Source organism: Apteryx rowi, unplaced genomic scaffold (genome assembly GCF_003343035.1).
Source record: "Apteryx rowi isolate R43461 unplaced genomic scaffold, aptRow1 scaffold_8, whole genome shotgun sequence".
NCBI classification, from domain to species: domain Eukaryota; kingdom Metazoa; phylum Chordata; class Aves; order Apterygiformes; family Apterygidae; genus Apteryx; species Apteryx rowi.
This window is the reverse complement of record NW_020451093.1, coordinates 1,734,781-1,748,263: the sequence shown is the minus strand read 5'-3', so window position 1 is coordinate 1,748,263 and position 13,483 is coordinate 1,734,781. Positions and strand designations below refer to the sequence as shown.

The 13,483-nt window shown below is 40.5% G+C and overlaps 1 protein-coding gene across 2 annotated transcripts in view; it reads left to right on the top strand.

Annotated features, from left to right (window-relative positions):
• The window catches only part of NCKAP5 (NCK associated protein 5), a 366,198-nt gene that overhangs the window by 108,485 nt on the left and 244,230 nt on the right, over positions 1–13,483 (top strand). For both annotated transcript variants that reach the window (XM_026089071.1, XM_026089070.1), the window contains exon 2: positions 485–562. In XM_026089071.1, the coding sequence (XP_025944856.1) occupies positions 485–562 (78 nt within the window). The remainder of the gene's footprint in view (positions 1–484; positions 563–13,483) is intronic.

Below are 13,483 nucleotides of genomic sequence, written 5' to 3'. Positions count from 1 at the left end.
CTGATATTGCAAGTTATAGCATCTGCAAAAGTTGAACTGGAAATGATCTAGGAGTGGAATTATAGCTTAATTTTCAAATAGAGTACATGGTATAATATTTTTCAAACTAGGCATAAAATAGATATTTGAGTCAAATATTCAGTTCAAACTGATTTATACCTGAAGTGAACAAAATTTGCACCAAAATCCTGACTCCAGCATACGCACTCTGATTTCTTTGTGCTACGTGTGCATCCTCACCTCCTTTTGTCTTGCCCTCAAATAATCAGTGAAAAGTGTTTTGGGCCACTACCCTGTTCATTTGGTATGAATCCAAATTTGGCTTTAATCTAGATTTTTACATCATAGTGACTTTTGTGTACGTGGAATAATTTTCGCTCCAAAATGAAAGTGGGCTTCACAAACTGATTATGACTGTCTCAGTCAAAATTTTACAAATGCTTTAAAAATTGAAAAAGTAACACTTTGTTCCTTTTTCATTTAGGAATATATGGACTCAAACAAATATATAGAGCATTTAGTGACTCAACTAGAAGAACAACGCTGGAATTTATGGAGGCAAGTATTATACACATATATTTATTTATGTTGTTATTTTGAAAGAAATACTGCATTCCATAGTTTTCATTCTTGATTTCAAATAAATGGTTGGGTATTGAATTTCTGCACCTCTTAATGCTTTGTGGACTGTCTCTTTAGCAAGTCTTACCTAAACGAAATAACTCAGTAAGGCAGCACACGCAAGTTGGATCTTGCCTTTGCTAATCAGGGCAGTTAAATCCACCTGCAGTTTTCCCTGTGTTCTATTTTGCAGGCATTAGATGCTAACTCTGCTTCAAATTCTTTTAATTGGACTAAATTTAATAAATGGTTTGGTGTTTTTCAATATAAGTGTTTTCTTCAAATGGCATACAAATTGTAGCTGAAAAAAACAGCATAACAGCACGAGAAATTCAGAGTCGTGAAACTCAGATGAACTATTTTGTAAAGTTTTGCAGTGCTCTGATAGTCCAGGATTTTCTGTTGCTTCTATGTCTGTATTGCTCCATGCAGGCTGTGCGGGCCCATCTCCGATTTAAGCAAAGTAGTGACTTCCATACGGCAATGTGCAGCCAGTGGGCTTTTCCAATCTGCCGCACGGCAAGCGTGGGTCCTGCGCGAGCAGGTCTCCTCAGGCTCTGCAGGTCTCCTCAGACTCTGTGGTCTTCTGGTGAGAGGGATGTAGGACTTTGAAAATGTCCATGCACGCGTCAGTTCTAGTAAATGGCACCTGCTCACATTTTTGGGTTGTCAGCTGTCTTGCAAAAAAGTACTTATTTCCTTCCAGACATCAGGGTGTTGACATCGTACTGTGGATGCCTTCATTAGGGAGGATAAGCTGTTGGGCATTTTTTGCATCTTTCCAAACTTTATCAAGTGTCATTCATTAAAGTGACTCGATGGCATAAATTTTAAGGTTTCTTTACTGTATGTCTGAAGTACTGTTCTCTAGATGTAATTTCAGGGCTGTTCTGGTATGAAATGGTAAAGATACCCCCAAACTCCCTGATCTTCAAAAGCTTCACTCCCTTTAGGAGTTAATTATTTCTTGATCATTTTTAAATTAATTCTTCCAGAATTTTTATTTGTACAGAATTATTATCACAGCTGATATAAAGAGATCTACATCAATAATGCAGTATTTGCTTGCACTTTCTATTTCTTAAGTATTCAATATCTATTTATTAACTACTCAGTATCTCTCATCTTCATAGAGTTACCGGCTAAATTCATATCTGGAATAACTTTAATACAGAGGAAATGGAATAATACCAGTGATGAAATTGATTCAACATTCATAGTCCGTATTTTTTTGAAAAGCAATATTTGAATGAACTTTTTTTTCTGAAGGCATATGAGTGGTGACAATCTCTATTAATACATAGTCAAATATAATTTAATCTTTATAGATTAAATTAATCTTCATAGATTAAAACCTCATTCACTGTAGTTCTGATCAAGAGAAGAAATAACTACCTTTCTGTGATTTTTCAGTTCAATGCTTCTCACGTACAGAAAAAGTAGCTTTGCACAGGACATGACAGTACTAGTTTGCATCTCTCAAACTTCTTGTCCTATCGGATAAAAAGTAGTACTACAGCATTTACAGCATACATCATTTATGATATGGGCTTAGTCTTATTTACAGGTAAAACTCAGACAGTTTGTGATTAATTCCTGCTTTCTTTTAAAAGTAGTAAAAATAATTAGCACAGAAAATTTAAGTTTACATTTAAGATTATTACACTGTTCAGGAAATTATTTCTGTAAGAATGAAGGATGAGAGCATTCTATGTGGACGACACTACAGTGGCTAATTATAAAGGAATAATAAAAAATTAAAAGATGAAATAGTCTTTGCAAAGTAGCAGGGATAGTGACATTATTCTGTTATGAACTTGCATTCAGATGTGTTTTGAAAATTCAGTGGTTTTGGAAAACTAAAGACAGCAATTTATTTTTAATATTATTTCAGTTTATTTTGCATACTATTTTTAGGGGGCTATTGGCATAAAAATTTAAGCCTATCAATGAGCACTACAAAATAAACCTTTCTGGGTTTGCCTGTCTTCCTTGAACACTATTTCCTTCTTTTAAATCTCTAACATGTTTCCTGGTGAGGATTATGCTAAGGCAGCGCTAGGTTGTCTTCAGCCAGACAGATGCCCTAATAAATCAGCAGAGACCTCTTCTCAGACTTCATTATGCTCTTGATTTGTGACTACCCCAATTTTAATCCGCTGGGTCACTGGGCACTGAGCCTGCATTGACCGAGAGCCCGCAACTTTACTCCAGGCTGGCTAATAAAAGAGGCAGACACCAATTCTGAACGTTTAGCTCCTTCAGTGGCACTTACAGCCGGGACAGATTTAGAGCAACCGGGCTGAGACAGAGAAGACTCAAGCCAACGTCATGGTGCGCATATCAATTTTACATTTCCTTTACGTTTCCGCATGTACAATGGGACCCTGAAAGACAGGTGGGGGCAAAAATTTCTTTTAATTTTAGAGAACTTGATCGAATCTACTTTGAATACATGGCGTGAGCATCTGCTGTGGGACATTTACTGCTTTAATTGCCGTCCCTGGAGAACTGGCTGTGTTTAGGTCATGTTTCATAGTTTTCTGCTAAAAGAGACCTCAAGCCCGGGCTCAGATATTCTCTTCTTAAAGACCTTTACAACAACGAGTGAAGGTACCTCACCAGTACGTGGAGATGCATTTTTAACACAGCTTTTCTTAATGTTAATTGTTAATTATGTTAACTATTTTTACATGAAGAATAATGACAATGATAGCATATTCGGGTCTTCCGTCGTTGCCCCATTTCTCTAGTCTGTTTGAACAAAATAAACTTTCTCGCAGTGAGACAAATTCAGCTCCTGTGTAACTCGCTGACGTTTGCCATCGGAGTTACAGTGCTAGTGAATGTATCTCCATGTAGCAACGTGAACCAGAACATGCCATTATTTTAGATTTCTCTGCCCATCCTGTCTTGAAATAACTTAAAATTGGACAGAATAGGGTTGACTTTTCTCTCCCCTTGCAATGGTATTTTCTCACGTAGTCATTTAATGCTGTTTCTAATTCAGCTAATGCGTATTGCTGTGGGTAATTCCTTGTGGCAGAACCACGTGAAGAAACAACACAAAGACCAGAAATTTGTTCCTGCCGTCTTTGCAAAGTGACTTCAACAGGAGATCATAATTTTTAAGTCTTGACAGTAGGGTCAATAACAGCAATTGCTAATTCCCTTAACAGAAAACAGAATTCGTATTTCAGCATAGGAGGCTTGTCTAAATACACAAGGGCCAGATCCTGCTCTGAAGCACTTTCAAGGGAATTTTATTATTAGTGCTACTAGAACCAGGACCAAACCTTTAGTGTGTCACGGTGAAAGCGTTAGGATATATTGCATTTCAGAGATGACAATCATAAAATGAATGAAGGCCCAACAGCACCTTACTACGTTAATATTACACTAATGAAAAACACAAAGCGGGGAGATCAAATGTGCACGAGGACCACATGGCATTTCTCCAACTTCATGTTTTAATAACAGGGTTTCTTTAACAGATTTGCTATACTTTCATCGGCAGCATTAGCATGCCTTTATGCTCTTGGGTTTAATGCTTGCAAACTGAAGAGGGGCCAAGTATTAAACAGGTTGCTTTTGCTGTAATCATAAACTTCCATTGGGAGACCTTAATTGCTAACAAGCAAAATAGCTCTGCAAGAATTCTTAATGGTGAGCACAGATTAAAATAACAACTGTGATTAGCTTTAAACTGCCTGACTAGAAGAGGGCTAATCTTAGGGGAATAAGTTGTATGGCAAACAAATGACAAACCCTGTGTATGATGTTACAGTAATGAAGGCTGTGTAAAACCCCTGATGGTACCCCAACTAAATAAGGTCCTGCGATGCACAGATTTCTTCATCTTGTCAGGGGTCTTAATAACCTGGCCAAGTGGAATTAAGGTCAAAGCAGCCAGATTTTGGGGAAATAAAACACTGAAAGTCCATTTTAACCCTTTCTGGAAGTTTCTGAATGGCAGACGTGTCTCGCCCATGATGCCAGCGCGAGTTACAGGCTGTGTTTGCAATGACTGAATATCTCGCAGAATTGGTGTTGTAGCCCATGAGCAGCAGGCAGCAGTTAGTTTGGTTTGGTTTTTAAGAGACATGATGCTTCCTTCTCCTTTGCTTCTTGTTATTCAGCCCATGTCTTGTCGTACTTAACCATCTTGCACTGGATAAAGCCAGAAAAAAATGTGTTTTGGGCTATTATCCATCCAAATGARCCTCTCACATTTTTCTCAATTTTTTTGCCACATTCCTTGAACACTGCTGGATTTGGCATCATGCTAAACTTGTAAAATCCACAAAACCACGGATGTATCCCATTCAGGAAATCCTTAATATTTGGAGGTGAGGCTGGCAGAGGAAGAGCAGAATTTAATTTGGCAATTAGAAGTCATTTCTATAACTCAGATGTTTCCAGCTAAAATTACTATGCCGTATATGTCTCTCTAAAGCCAGGGCTTTCGATTTTAGAAGCAGTATCAGCTGTGAATAACTGAATTGTATTAACTGAGTTAGAAGGCTAACCAGGTTTTCTAGCAGGGTTGACAGTACTGCTTCAGATAGACATTTCTACCAGAGATTCATTTGTGACGATGCACATTCGGAAACTACCTATTGATAACGGAGCTGCTTTTTGGCCAAATGTGCTTTTCTTTAGCTCAGTGTAAAGTTGGATGGTTCGCTGAACATCGCATACGTAGTTAGTAGGTCGCAGAAAGCGCTGCCGTTGTGTTAGCGGTGAATGCGGAGTCTCGCTGGGACAAGGCCTGTGGCACACCACGGGTGTCAAAGGTGCTTTTTCATGGCTGCGACTGAATGACAGTAACGGGAACAACGAGTATACAGAAAAGCAGGCGTTTTACTGTTTGCTTTATAAATCATACGTTTCAAAGGATCACAGAAAAATAAGAGATAATAAGTTAAAGATCACAAATGAACCATATGTCCTATGTAAGTCCACGATAAATATTAAACTTCCAATAAAAGAAAAAGATTGGATAGACATTAGGACACTTGTTGCTAGTCGCAGTAAAACCAGCGCATGCTTAAGTGAGTGTAATTCATCTCAGTGTTCAAATCAAGCCCGACTGTTTTTTAAACAAATAACAAGTTAAATAATAGATATTTTACAAAACTTTGCACCAGTTCAAAAGATTTTATGAGTCATACAAATCAGTATATAAAATAATTGTCCTCAACTGATTAAACCTGGTAGTCATTTTATGTGCAACTGTTTACATGATCAATAATTAAATCTACTTCAACAGTAAGGCATTTTGACACAATTTGGGCATATTTTTGGTGGCGTAGTTACTAAATTGACTTACAACGAAGCACAGCTTGACGTGCTGCGGTGTATGAGAAATATGACAAACGCTGGCTGATTGTGTCATAACACATTCACAACAAATACTAATTTTAAAGAATACAAATCGCAGCCTGTTTTCTTTGCTCAGGGAAAACTCCCGTTAACGCTGCCATCAGTTCTGCATGAGTAGGGAGGGAAGTGTCAAGCCTCCATTATTGAAATCATTACATAAAGCATTTGGAACTCTCTGAATATAAAATAATCTTGATACAAGCAAATATCTCCAGATCTATTCTAAACAACCCAAATGGAAAAACTGCAGACAGAAGATGGAAAAATGTTCTTTAAGAAGTAACTTTACATGGTGTCATTTATGAAATTAAATAAATTAACCCAAGTTAAATTTAAATTTTTAATAACATTGTGCACTTAATTAGGGAGTGGGGTATTTTTGCACAGATGCCTGCCTGTCTGAATAGCAAGAGTGCCTGAACCGTGAATTGATTTGTTTCTCTTAAATTAAAAAATGGAAGGCCTTGAGCAAAAGATATTCTTCAGATTTATTTGGTGGAATAAGGTTCACAAATGTTCCCTACCAAGTTGAAAGGGAAAAGACTCCAGCAGGGAAGTATGTAGATGGTCTRTTTGACATATGGATGTTAAAAGCAAAATGCATGAACAGCCCAGAGTAGATTAGCTCCTCATTTGTATGCTGAGAAATGAAATGGGTAATCTTGGCATGGTTCTCTGTTTATTTTACATTTTTATAAAAATGAGCTCTTTTGTGTATATGGCTAAAGATATATATATATTACTTTATGGGCTACAGCGCCGCGCGGGCCAAGCACCAGGCACGTGGGCAAAACACCCGACCGTTACGAATTGGACACCGGGCCTGAGTTTTCAGTCATGAATCCAGTCGTGAGAATAACAATTTCCAAGAAATGAATGTGCAAGTAGCGGCTGCTGTTGCTCTGGGCTTATCTAGTCCTCTTTTAAAATTGAGCATTTCCAAACCTACGCTTGTGTGGGTGTTGTGTTTTTATTATTTTGCATTGAATTTATTCTTCCGATCTCGCTAATGGCTAGACACAGCCACGCTCCTTCATGTTGAGTCATACTTCCCTCGCCAGATAATTCCCGTGATTTTGTTGGAAGGACTCATGGAGCAGGGAGCAATTCAGCGTGAGTAACGCTGACATTGCCCCCAAGTCTTTTCTCTGGCTGAACAACAGTATCTCTAAACTGAGACTCCGTTTCCTATTTGGCCAAGGAGAACCAATGATTTACATCCCGGTAGCAAAATGAGAATCTGAGCTGTTGTGAAAACAGGCTGTTAAAGTATTTTATAGACAGGAGTAGCGCAAAGACCAAGACTGTGATCCGGGAACCTTGGTGAGAGGATTTTTCAAGGGGTTTTGGGGGGAGGTGTTTTTTGGGGAGGGAGGGGCTAGGCAAAGAAAAATAGAAATTTCATTAATTCATTAGGATTTTTTAAAGGAATGCTGCACGACTGAGCTGCTTCGCTAATGAAGTATGCAAAAAAGGGCAACTGCTGATGGCAGTTTTAGCAGAGGCCACTGAGAAAATGTATATGAAGTTATGCAGGTCACGTTAGCACCTTTCCTTGCCAATTAGTTTCACTTGTGAAAGAAAAGTTAAATAATCAAATTTGGCATTTCTATTTCATTCTGCAATGCTCTACCATTTTTATTTTTCTAAATTACCTTAAAGCAAGACTTTAAGACCCCAGGTGAGAACAGGGCCTCGTTGTTCCAGTCTATATACAGAGTAAGAAATGGTTTTCATCTCCTTGGCACCAAGCATGAAACAAGTAATAACATCATTCCCATTTTACAGAGGAAAATAAAGGCATGAGTATACTAAGGAATGGAGGTTATAGAAGAGACCTGTAGCTAAGCCAAGAAGCGAACTGAGTTTTTCTGTGTCCCAGTTCAGTGTATTAATAATAAGAGTACGTCTGTCACGTCACATTGTATGTGTTGTCTTCCCTGCTGCCGGGGGAATGACCTTCCTACATCACTGCTTGCATCTTGAGAAGGGTTTAGTGTTTAAAGCAGCCTCAGCGACAACCTTATCCTGTGCTCGCCAGCGGAACAGCATTTTCCCGTGTCTCCAGTTCACGGTGTGACTAGGCCTGAAAGAGGAGACCGTCCTTGCAAGTGTCACCTCCGCGGCCCTTGTCTCGCCGCAGTCAAGATGCTCCAAAGTCCCCCGTGACTGAGCTTCGCTCGCAGGAGATGGGTATTTGCAAGGGGAGACAGGGGGAAGCGTTCTGGCTCTGTACTCGTGAGACAGTTTATTTTAAAGTATATTGATGTTGCTGTGCTGATGCAAAGGTTTTTGATAAAGACAAAACAACAGATGTAGATATATGTCACATCTGGCTGGACCTAGTAAATGGCACATACTGCTTAAGATCAAAGTAGGACATCTGTGCAACAAAAATATTACTGTGACATTGGCTCTTCCTGCTGTTTGATCTAAGTGTGCCCTAGCCCATCACTGCTACCTTCCTGCTTTCTGCCGTGGCAGTCAACACCTCTGTGCAGCCGTTACATGCACTTGGCAGCTAAAGATCCAGATGCACTAGAGCATGTTTTTGCAGAACTGAAAGTTCGATCTATAGCAAGCCGTATCCAGGACACTCACCTGGTCTCTTCCTGAGCTCTAATGTTGGCTGTAATCAGGCTAGAAGAGCTTGGAGAGGTACTTCAGCGCCTTCTGAAAGTTTCCTTTAGTTCTGTAGAATTTGGGCAACTTCTGTTTACATGGGCTGAGATGCAGTGAGATGCAGAGTGTGCGTCCTATGAATCCTGCCTGCTGTATGAAACCCTTTTTACGTTAACAAATTATATTTTTCATTGCTATATTTGTTAGTAAAATATCTTAGTGTATGTCTATAGCAACCCACATTCTGGGATCTGGTCCATTTGCACATTTTTTTCTTTCTTTTTTTTTTTTTTAATCAGGAATAATTTCCAACATATTCTGCTGCAGGCAAAATATCCCTGCATTTATAGCATAAGCCTGTGTAAACATTATTGTAACGGGTTCCACTAGGGACAAGGTTTCAAATATAAGGCAGTATTCATCAGATATTAAAGACCTGAGCATATTTTTTTCCTACCTAAATCATCATGGTTCAGAATTTGCAAACTCTTGCTTATGCAGATATTCCCCTGAGATTTTGGAAAATGAATAAAAGCTTGCAAAATACAGACCTCTTGGTTTTATTACAGCTTGATTAGTTAAGCAGAGTGTAGATGGTGTAATTTAAATAAGCAAAAAAACCCCCAAACCCTAGATTAATCTCCAGCAAATGCTTAGCAGTATGGAGATACCAGCCTCTGCAGGATATTTAGTTTGCTGTAATTTATGTAGCACCTTTAAAGATGACAGAGGGATAAGCCCATCTACTTCCAGGTGCTGCCAGGCCCACGTTGTGCTGCCCCAGTGCTCGGAGGTCAGATGCTCCTTTGATGCTTCCTCGCAAAGTCTTCACAATTCAGTTACATTCCTGATAATGCCCTAAAAAAAGTAAATATTATTTTTCACTCACTTCAGTGGAAGCAGATGCTTAGTCTTCTCCTTGGCAATTTGAGAGCTTTTCAAGTCCTTTTGAGAGAAGTATGTACGTACGGTGCGGTTCCTGTTAGGCTTCCTGTATTTTTACCATCTTCCATTCTTCCTGGTTGGGGAAGAGAGATCAAATGGAAAGGAAGTACCGATCTTCCGGTAAAACCCTATGAGAGCGCGATCTGGGAATATAGATCAAAGTTGCAGGCGCTCTGAATCCCTCTCCCCTTTTTCCCTAATAACACTATTATAAATGCTTGAAAAACTGGCCAAATGCTCTTCTTCTCCCGATGACAGGAACGTAGGGATTTCCTTCCACTTCTGCTCTGCAGTGTGGAGATGTGAAAATGGCAGCACTGGAACCTTTATTCAGACATTGCAAAATATACTTTGAATTCCCATGTAGGAGCTAAATTCTCGCCCACTAATAGCAACAGAAAAATGGAATCTTATTTAGGTTGAACATAACACCTGTCAATACCAGGCAGCAGTTAGCAACGTGGTTATTAGGGATCAATTTGTTCAGGAATCTCTCTGTGGACGGATGAAGGTGGTTTTTTATTTCAGCACAGAGTATTTGACAAGTGTGGCAGGTATCTATTGTTGCATAGCTTATTCTGCAATAGCTTTCCCTGGCGATTTTCCCAGATAGGCAGGCAATCCTCTCAATATTTGAACTGAAATCCCCCAAAATGCTGTGCTGCTTCAGGTCGCGCTGAACAGTGCTCAGTATCGGGCATGAAAGAGCAACTGTTGCATTCGCTATAAAAGACGTCACTGCGCATGATTTCTACCTTACTCATGTTTAATAGAGTTTTGGAACACCAAGTATTAATTGCTAGTAACCTTTAGGCATAATATCTGAAAATCTAGTATTGCATCACCTATATATACTTTCAGCCCTATGTAAACAAATTAATCACTAATAAAAAAGACAAGAAGTGATTTAAACTTAGTAACTAAATTTCTGGAGGGTTTTTCTTTCCCCCCAGACTTTTTAGTATCAAGTTTCTCCCTGAAGTGCGGCCCTCTGCAAGATAACACGATCATATTGGTATTATTGCTTGCAATGGAAATAGGCCACTTCCAGCCTTGCAAGATACCTGTTCTTTCCTAAGTATCTCCCCCTTGAAAGAGGGGGGGGGACGCACTGTGGAACGCAGCAGTTGGCAGAAGCGAATCCCCTCCGCAGTGGTGTTACACCAGTTTGGAAACAGAGGTCAGTTAAAGAAGTGTCCTGTCTTTAACAGTTGCTAGACGTGTCTGAGAAAATGGCAAAATTCCCATACCGGGCAATTACTGAATTCGTCCATGCTAGCTGTTAAGTTTCTATATTTAAATTTATGGCGACTATTAATGTATCAAGCTAATGCTCTTATCTACTTACAAGTGTAGTGTTTTGAAGTGTGAGCTTTGTATTTCCAGTATCACTCCAACGGCAGCAAAGTCATGAATTTTTGTTTGAAGCCTCGTGTATTGTCTTGTAAATGCCTATGCTAGTTAAATCGCTCAAGCCTAGGGACAAGAAATAATTGATGATTTGGAATATGTACTTACTGTGGTATATGAAACCAAGATACTGTTACTCTTAAAGAGACAGCGAAGAATATTATCTCAGCTGTTAGCAACAGTGCAGTCTGATATGCATAAAAAATACTTTTATGTTTTAATTATGACTTTATATTGTAGATAAATACTGGTTCTTTTTAATTCTAAATCATTTCTAGCTATAGAGTAGGAGCCTAATTCCATTGCTCTCAATTTCAATGGAGGTAAACCCGGACCGGAAAATAATTAAAGTGGCAATAAAGCGTTTCATTTCAGCAGTCCTGGTTAATCTAGCATATCTGGTAAAATCATTCAATGAACAGCACCTGCAGATTTCGCTAGGAGTTTGAGTAAAGCAGAACTGTGGAAAGATAGATGTGATCTTTAAACGAAAGCCTTGTAACTAAGAATTTATGGACTGGTAGCAAGATTTGTCAACTAGACTAGAACAGTATTTTAAGGCCTGCAATATCACACTTAGGAAAGGATCATGATTAGGCCACAGCTTTACCTGCATCTTGGCTACTGGCTGCAGTTCTGGTCTCTCATCTCAGGAAAGGCGTAATAGCACTAGAAAAGTTCAGAGGAGGGCAAAAAAGGGCAAGTCAAGCACGCGTTGGCTTTCATATATGGACCAACTAGGACTCTTCAGCCCAAAAAAGCGGTCACTTAGGAAGGGGAATGACAGATCTATAAAAACGTGAGCAGCATGGAGAGGAACAGATTGTTTGCTGCTTCTCCCAGTACCAGAAACATGGGGGATCCGATGAAGCTAACAGGTTGCACATCAAAAAAGAAACRGAAGGAAGAGATTTTTTCATATGTACGTAATTAAGCTTGGAGCATCTGCAACAGGATGCTGTAGATTTTCAAAGTGTACATGGGTTCGGTGGGAGACTGAACAAATTCATGAAAGAAATCTAGTGAGATTTACTAAGAGAAGAGAGAGCAAGTTTGGCTCAGGAAGTCCCTGAGCTCCCAGCTGGCTGGAAGCTGGAAGTGTCGCATCTTTCCCTAGACATTCACTTTTTGCTGTTATCAGCCAATGATACTGGGCCACGGAGACCTTTCGATCAGATCCAGTGCAGCCACTCCGATGTTACCTAAGTCTCAGAAACATTTAGCTCTTGCAGTTTCAGTCACTAACTATAAAGCAATCTGAACTGGTTATTTAGATTGATTATGCAAGCAACAGGCATTATAACATGATTGCATTTTATGGGGATGTTATTATTTCAATTTAAACAGAAGTTTAACACACTTCAAACCCAGTAATTAAAACCAGCTCTTAGGAGAGTTGCTGAAGATGTTTCCCTGCACAACAAAGCAATCGAACATGTCCGTAGAAGCTACGCGACAACCCTGTCCCATTCTGACAGGTTTGGAGACTCCTACTTTTTAACTGCTGTTCTGCCTAGCTTCTTCCTCATGTTTCTTTGCGGCTTTCTTTCATGGAGCTTTGTAGTATTTAAGAACAGGAGTCATCTTTAAACCATCTACTCTGATTCCCAGTGTAGTATAGCGCAGCGTAAAACGTAAAGCTCCGGTACATTGTATTAAGCTCCATGACTTTGGTTAAGGCAGGAGTCTAGACCAGCCCTCAGAAAACTGAACTGCTGCATCTCAGCAGGAGAAACTGTGGTGCCAGTGTAAGCAGCTGTTGTGGAAAGGAAATTTTAACTTTGACAGATTCAAGCAACTCTCGAGGCTCCCATTCCTCACTGGAAAGAGGAATTCCCAACCTGGGAGAATAGGAGAACAGTCCTGTCTTAACAAATCTGGACGGCGGTTCATCTAAGCCACGTATTTAGCTGTGAGGACTGTTTGTACCACTGAGGGTGGTACCAGTGGTTCCTTCTGCAAAATGTACCGTCTTCAGCTATAGCCTGTCATTAATCTGCGTATTATTTCTGATGCCATGTCCAGTTTCAATGACTCACTCGTTCTTGGGTGTATCGCACCTCTCCTCAGAAACCCCCCAATTCAAGCACTAGAAAAACTCTTGCCTTCTTCATTTTCGCGGCCCCCTTTCCTCAGCAGTTTCCCTCCTCTCCAGCCCCCGGACACTGTGGTCTCGGCGCAGCGGGGCGGGCGCCCGGGGCACCCTCGCTTTCTGCAGCCCCTCGGCTCCCGCGCTCCGGGCTCTCTGCTCTGCCTCGCCGCGCGTTTCCTCGCTGGCCCCTTCTCTAATGATGGCAGAAAGCGCTGCTCGAGCGCTGCCTTCCTCCGCACCTACAGCCTCTCTGGAGCCCCGCTGCTGCCTCCTTCCCGCAAGTGACCGGTCCCGCCCCGCAGTGACACCTGCGTGACCCGCCGCGACCTGGGCGACGCCGATGTTTGCAGCGGCTAACGCGGGGGCTGCTCCTCCGCGGGGCCGGGGCCGAGCGGGGGCCGGGGCCGA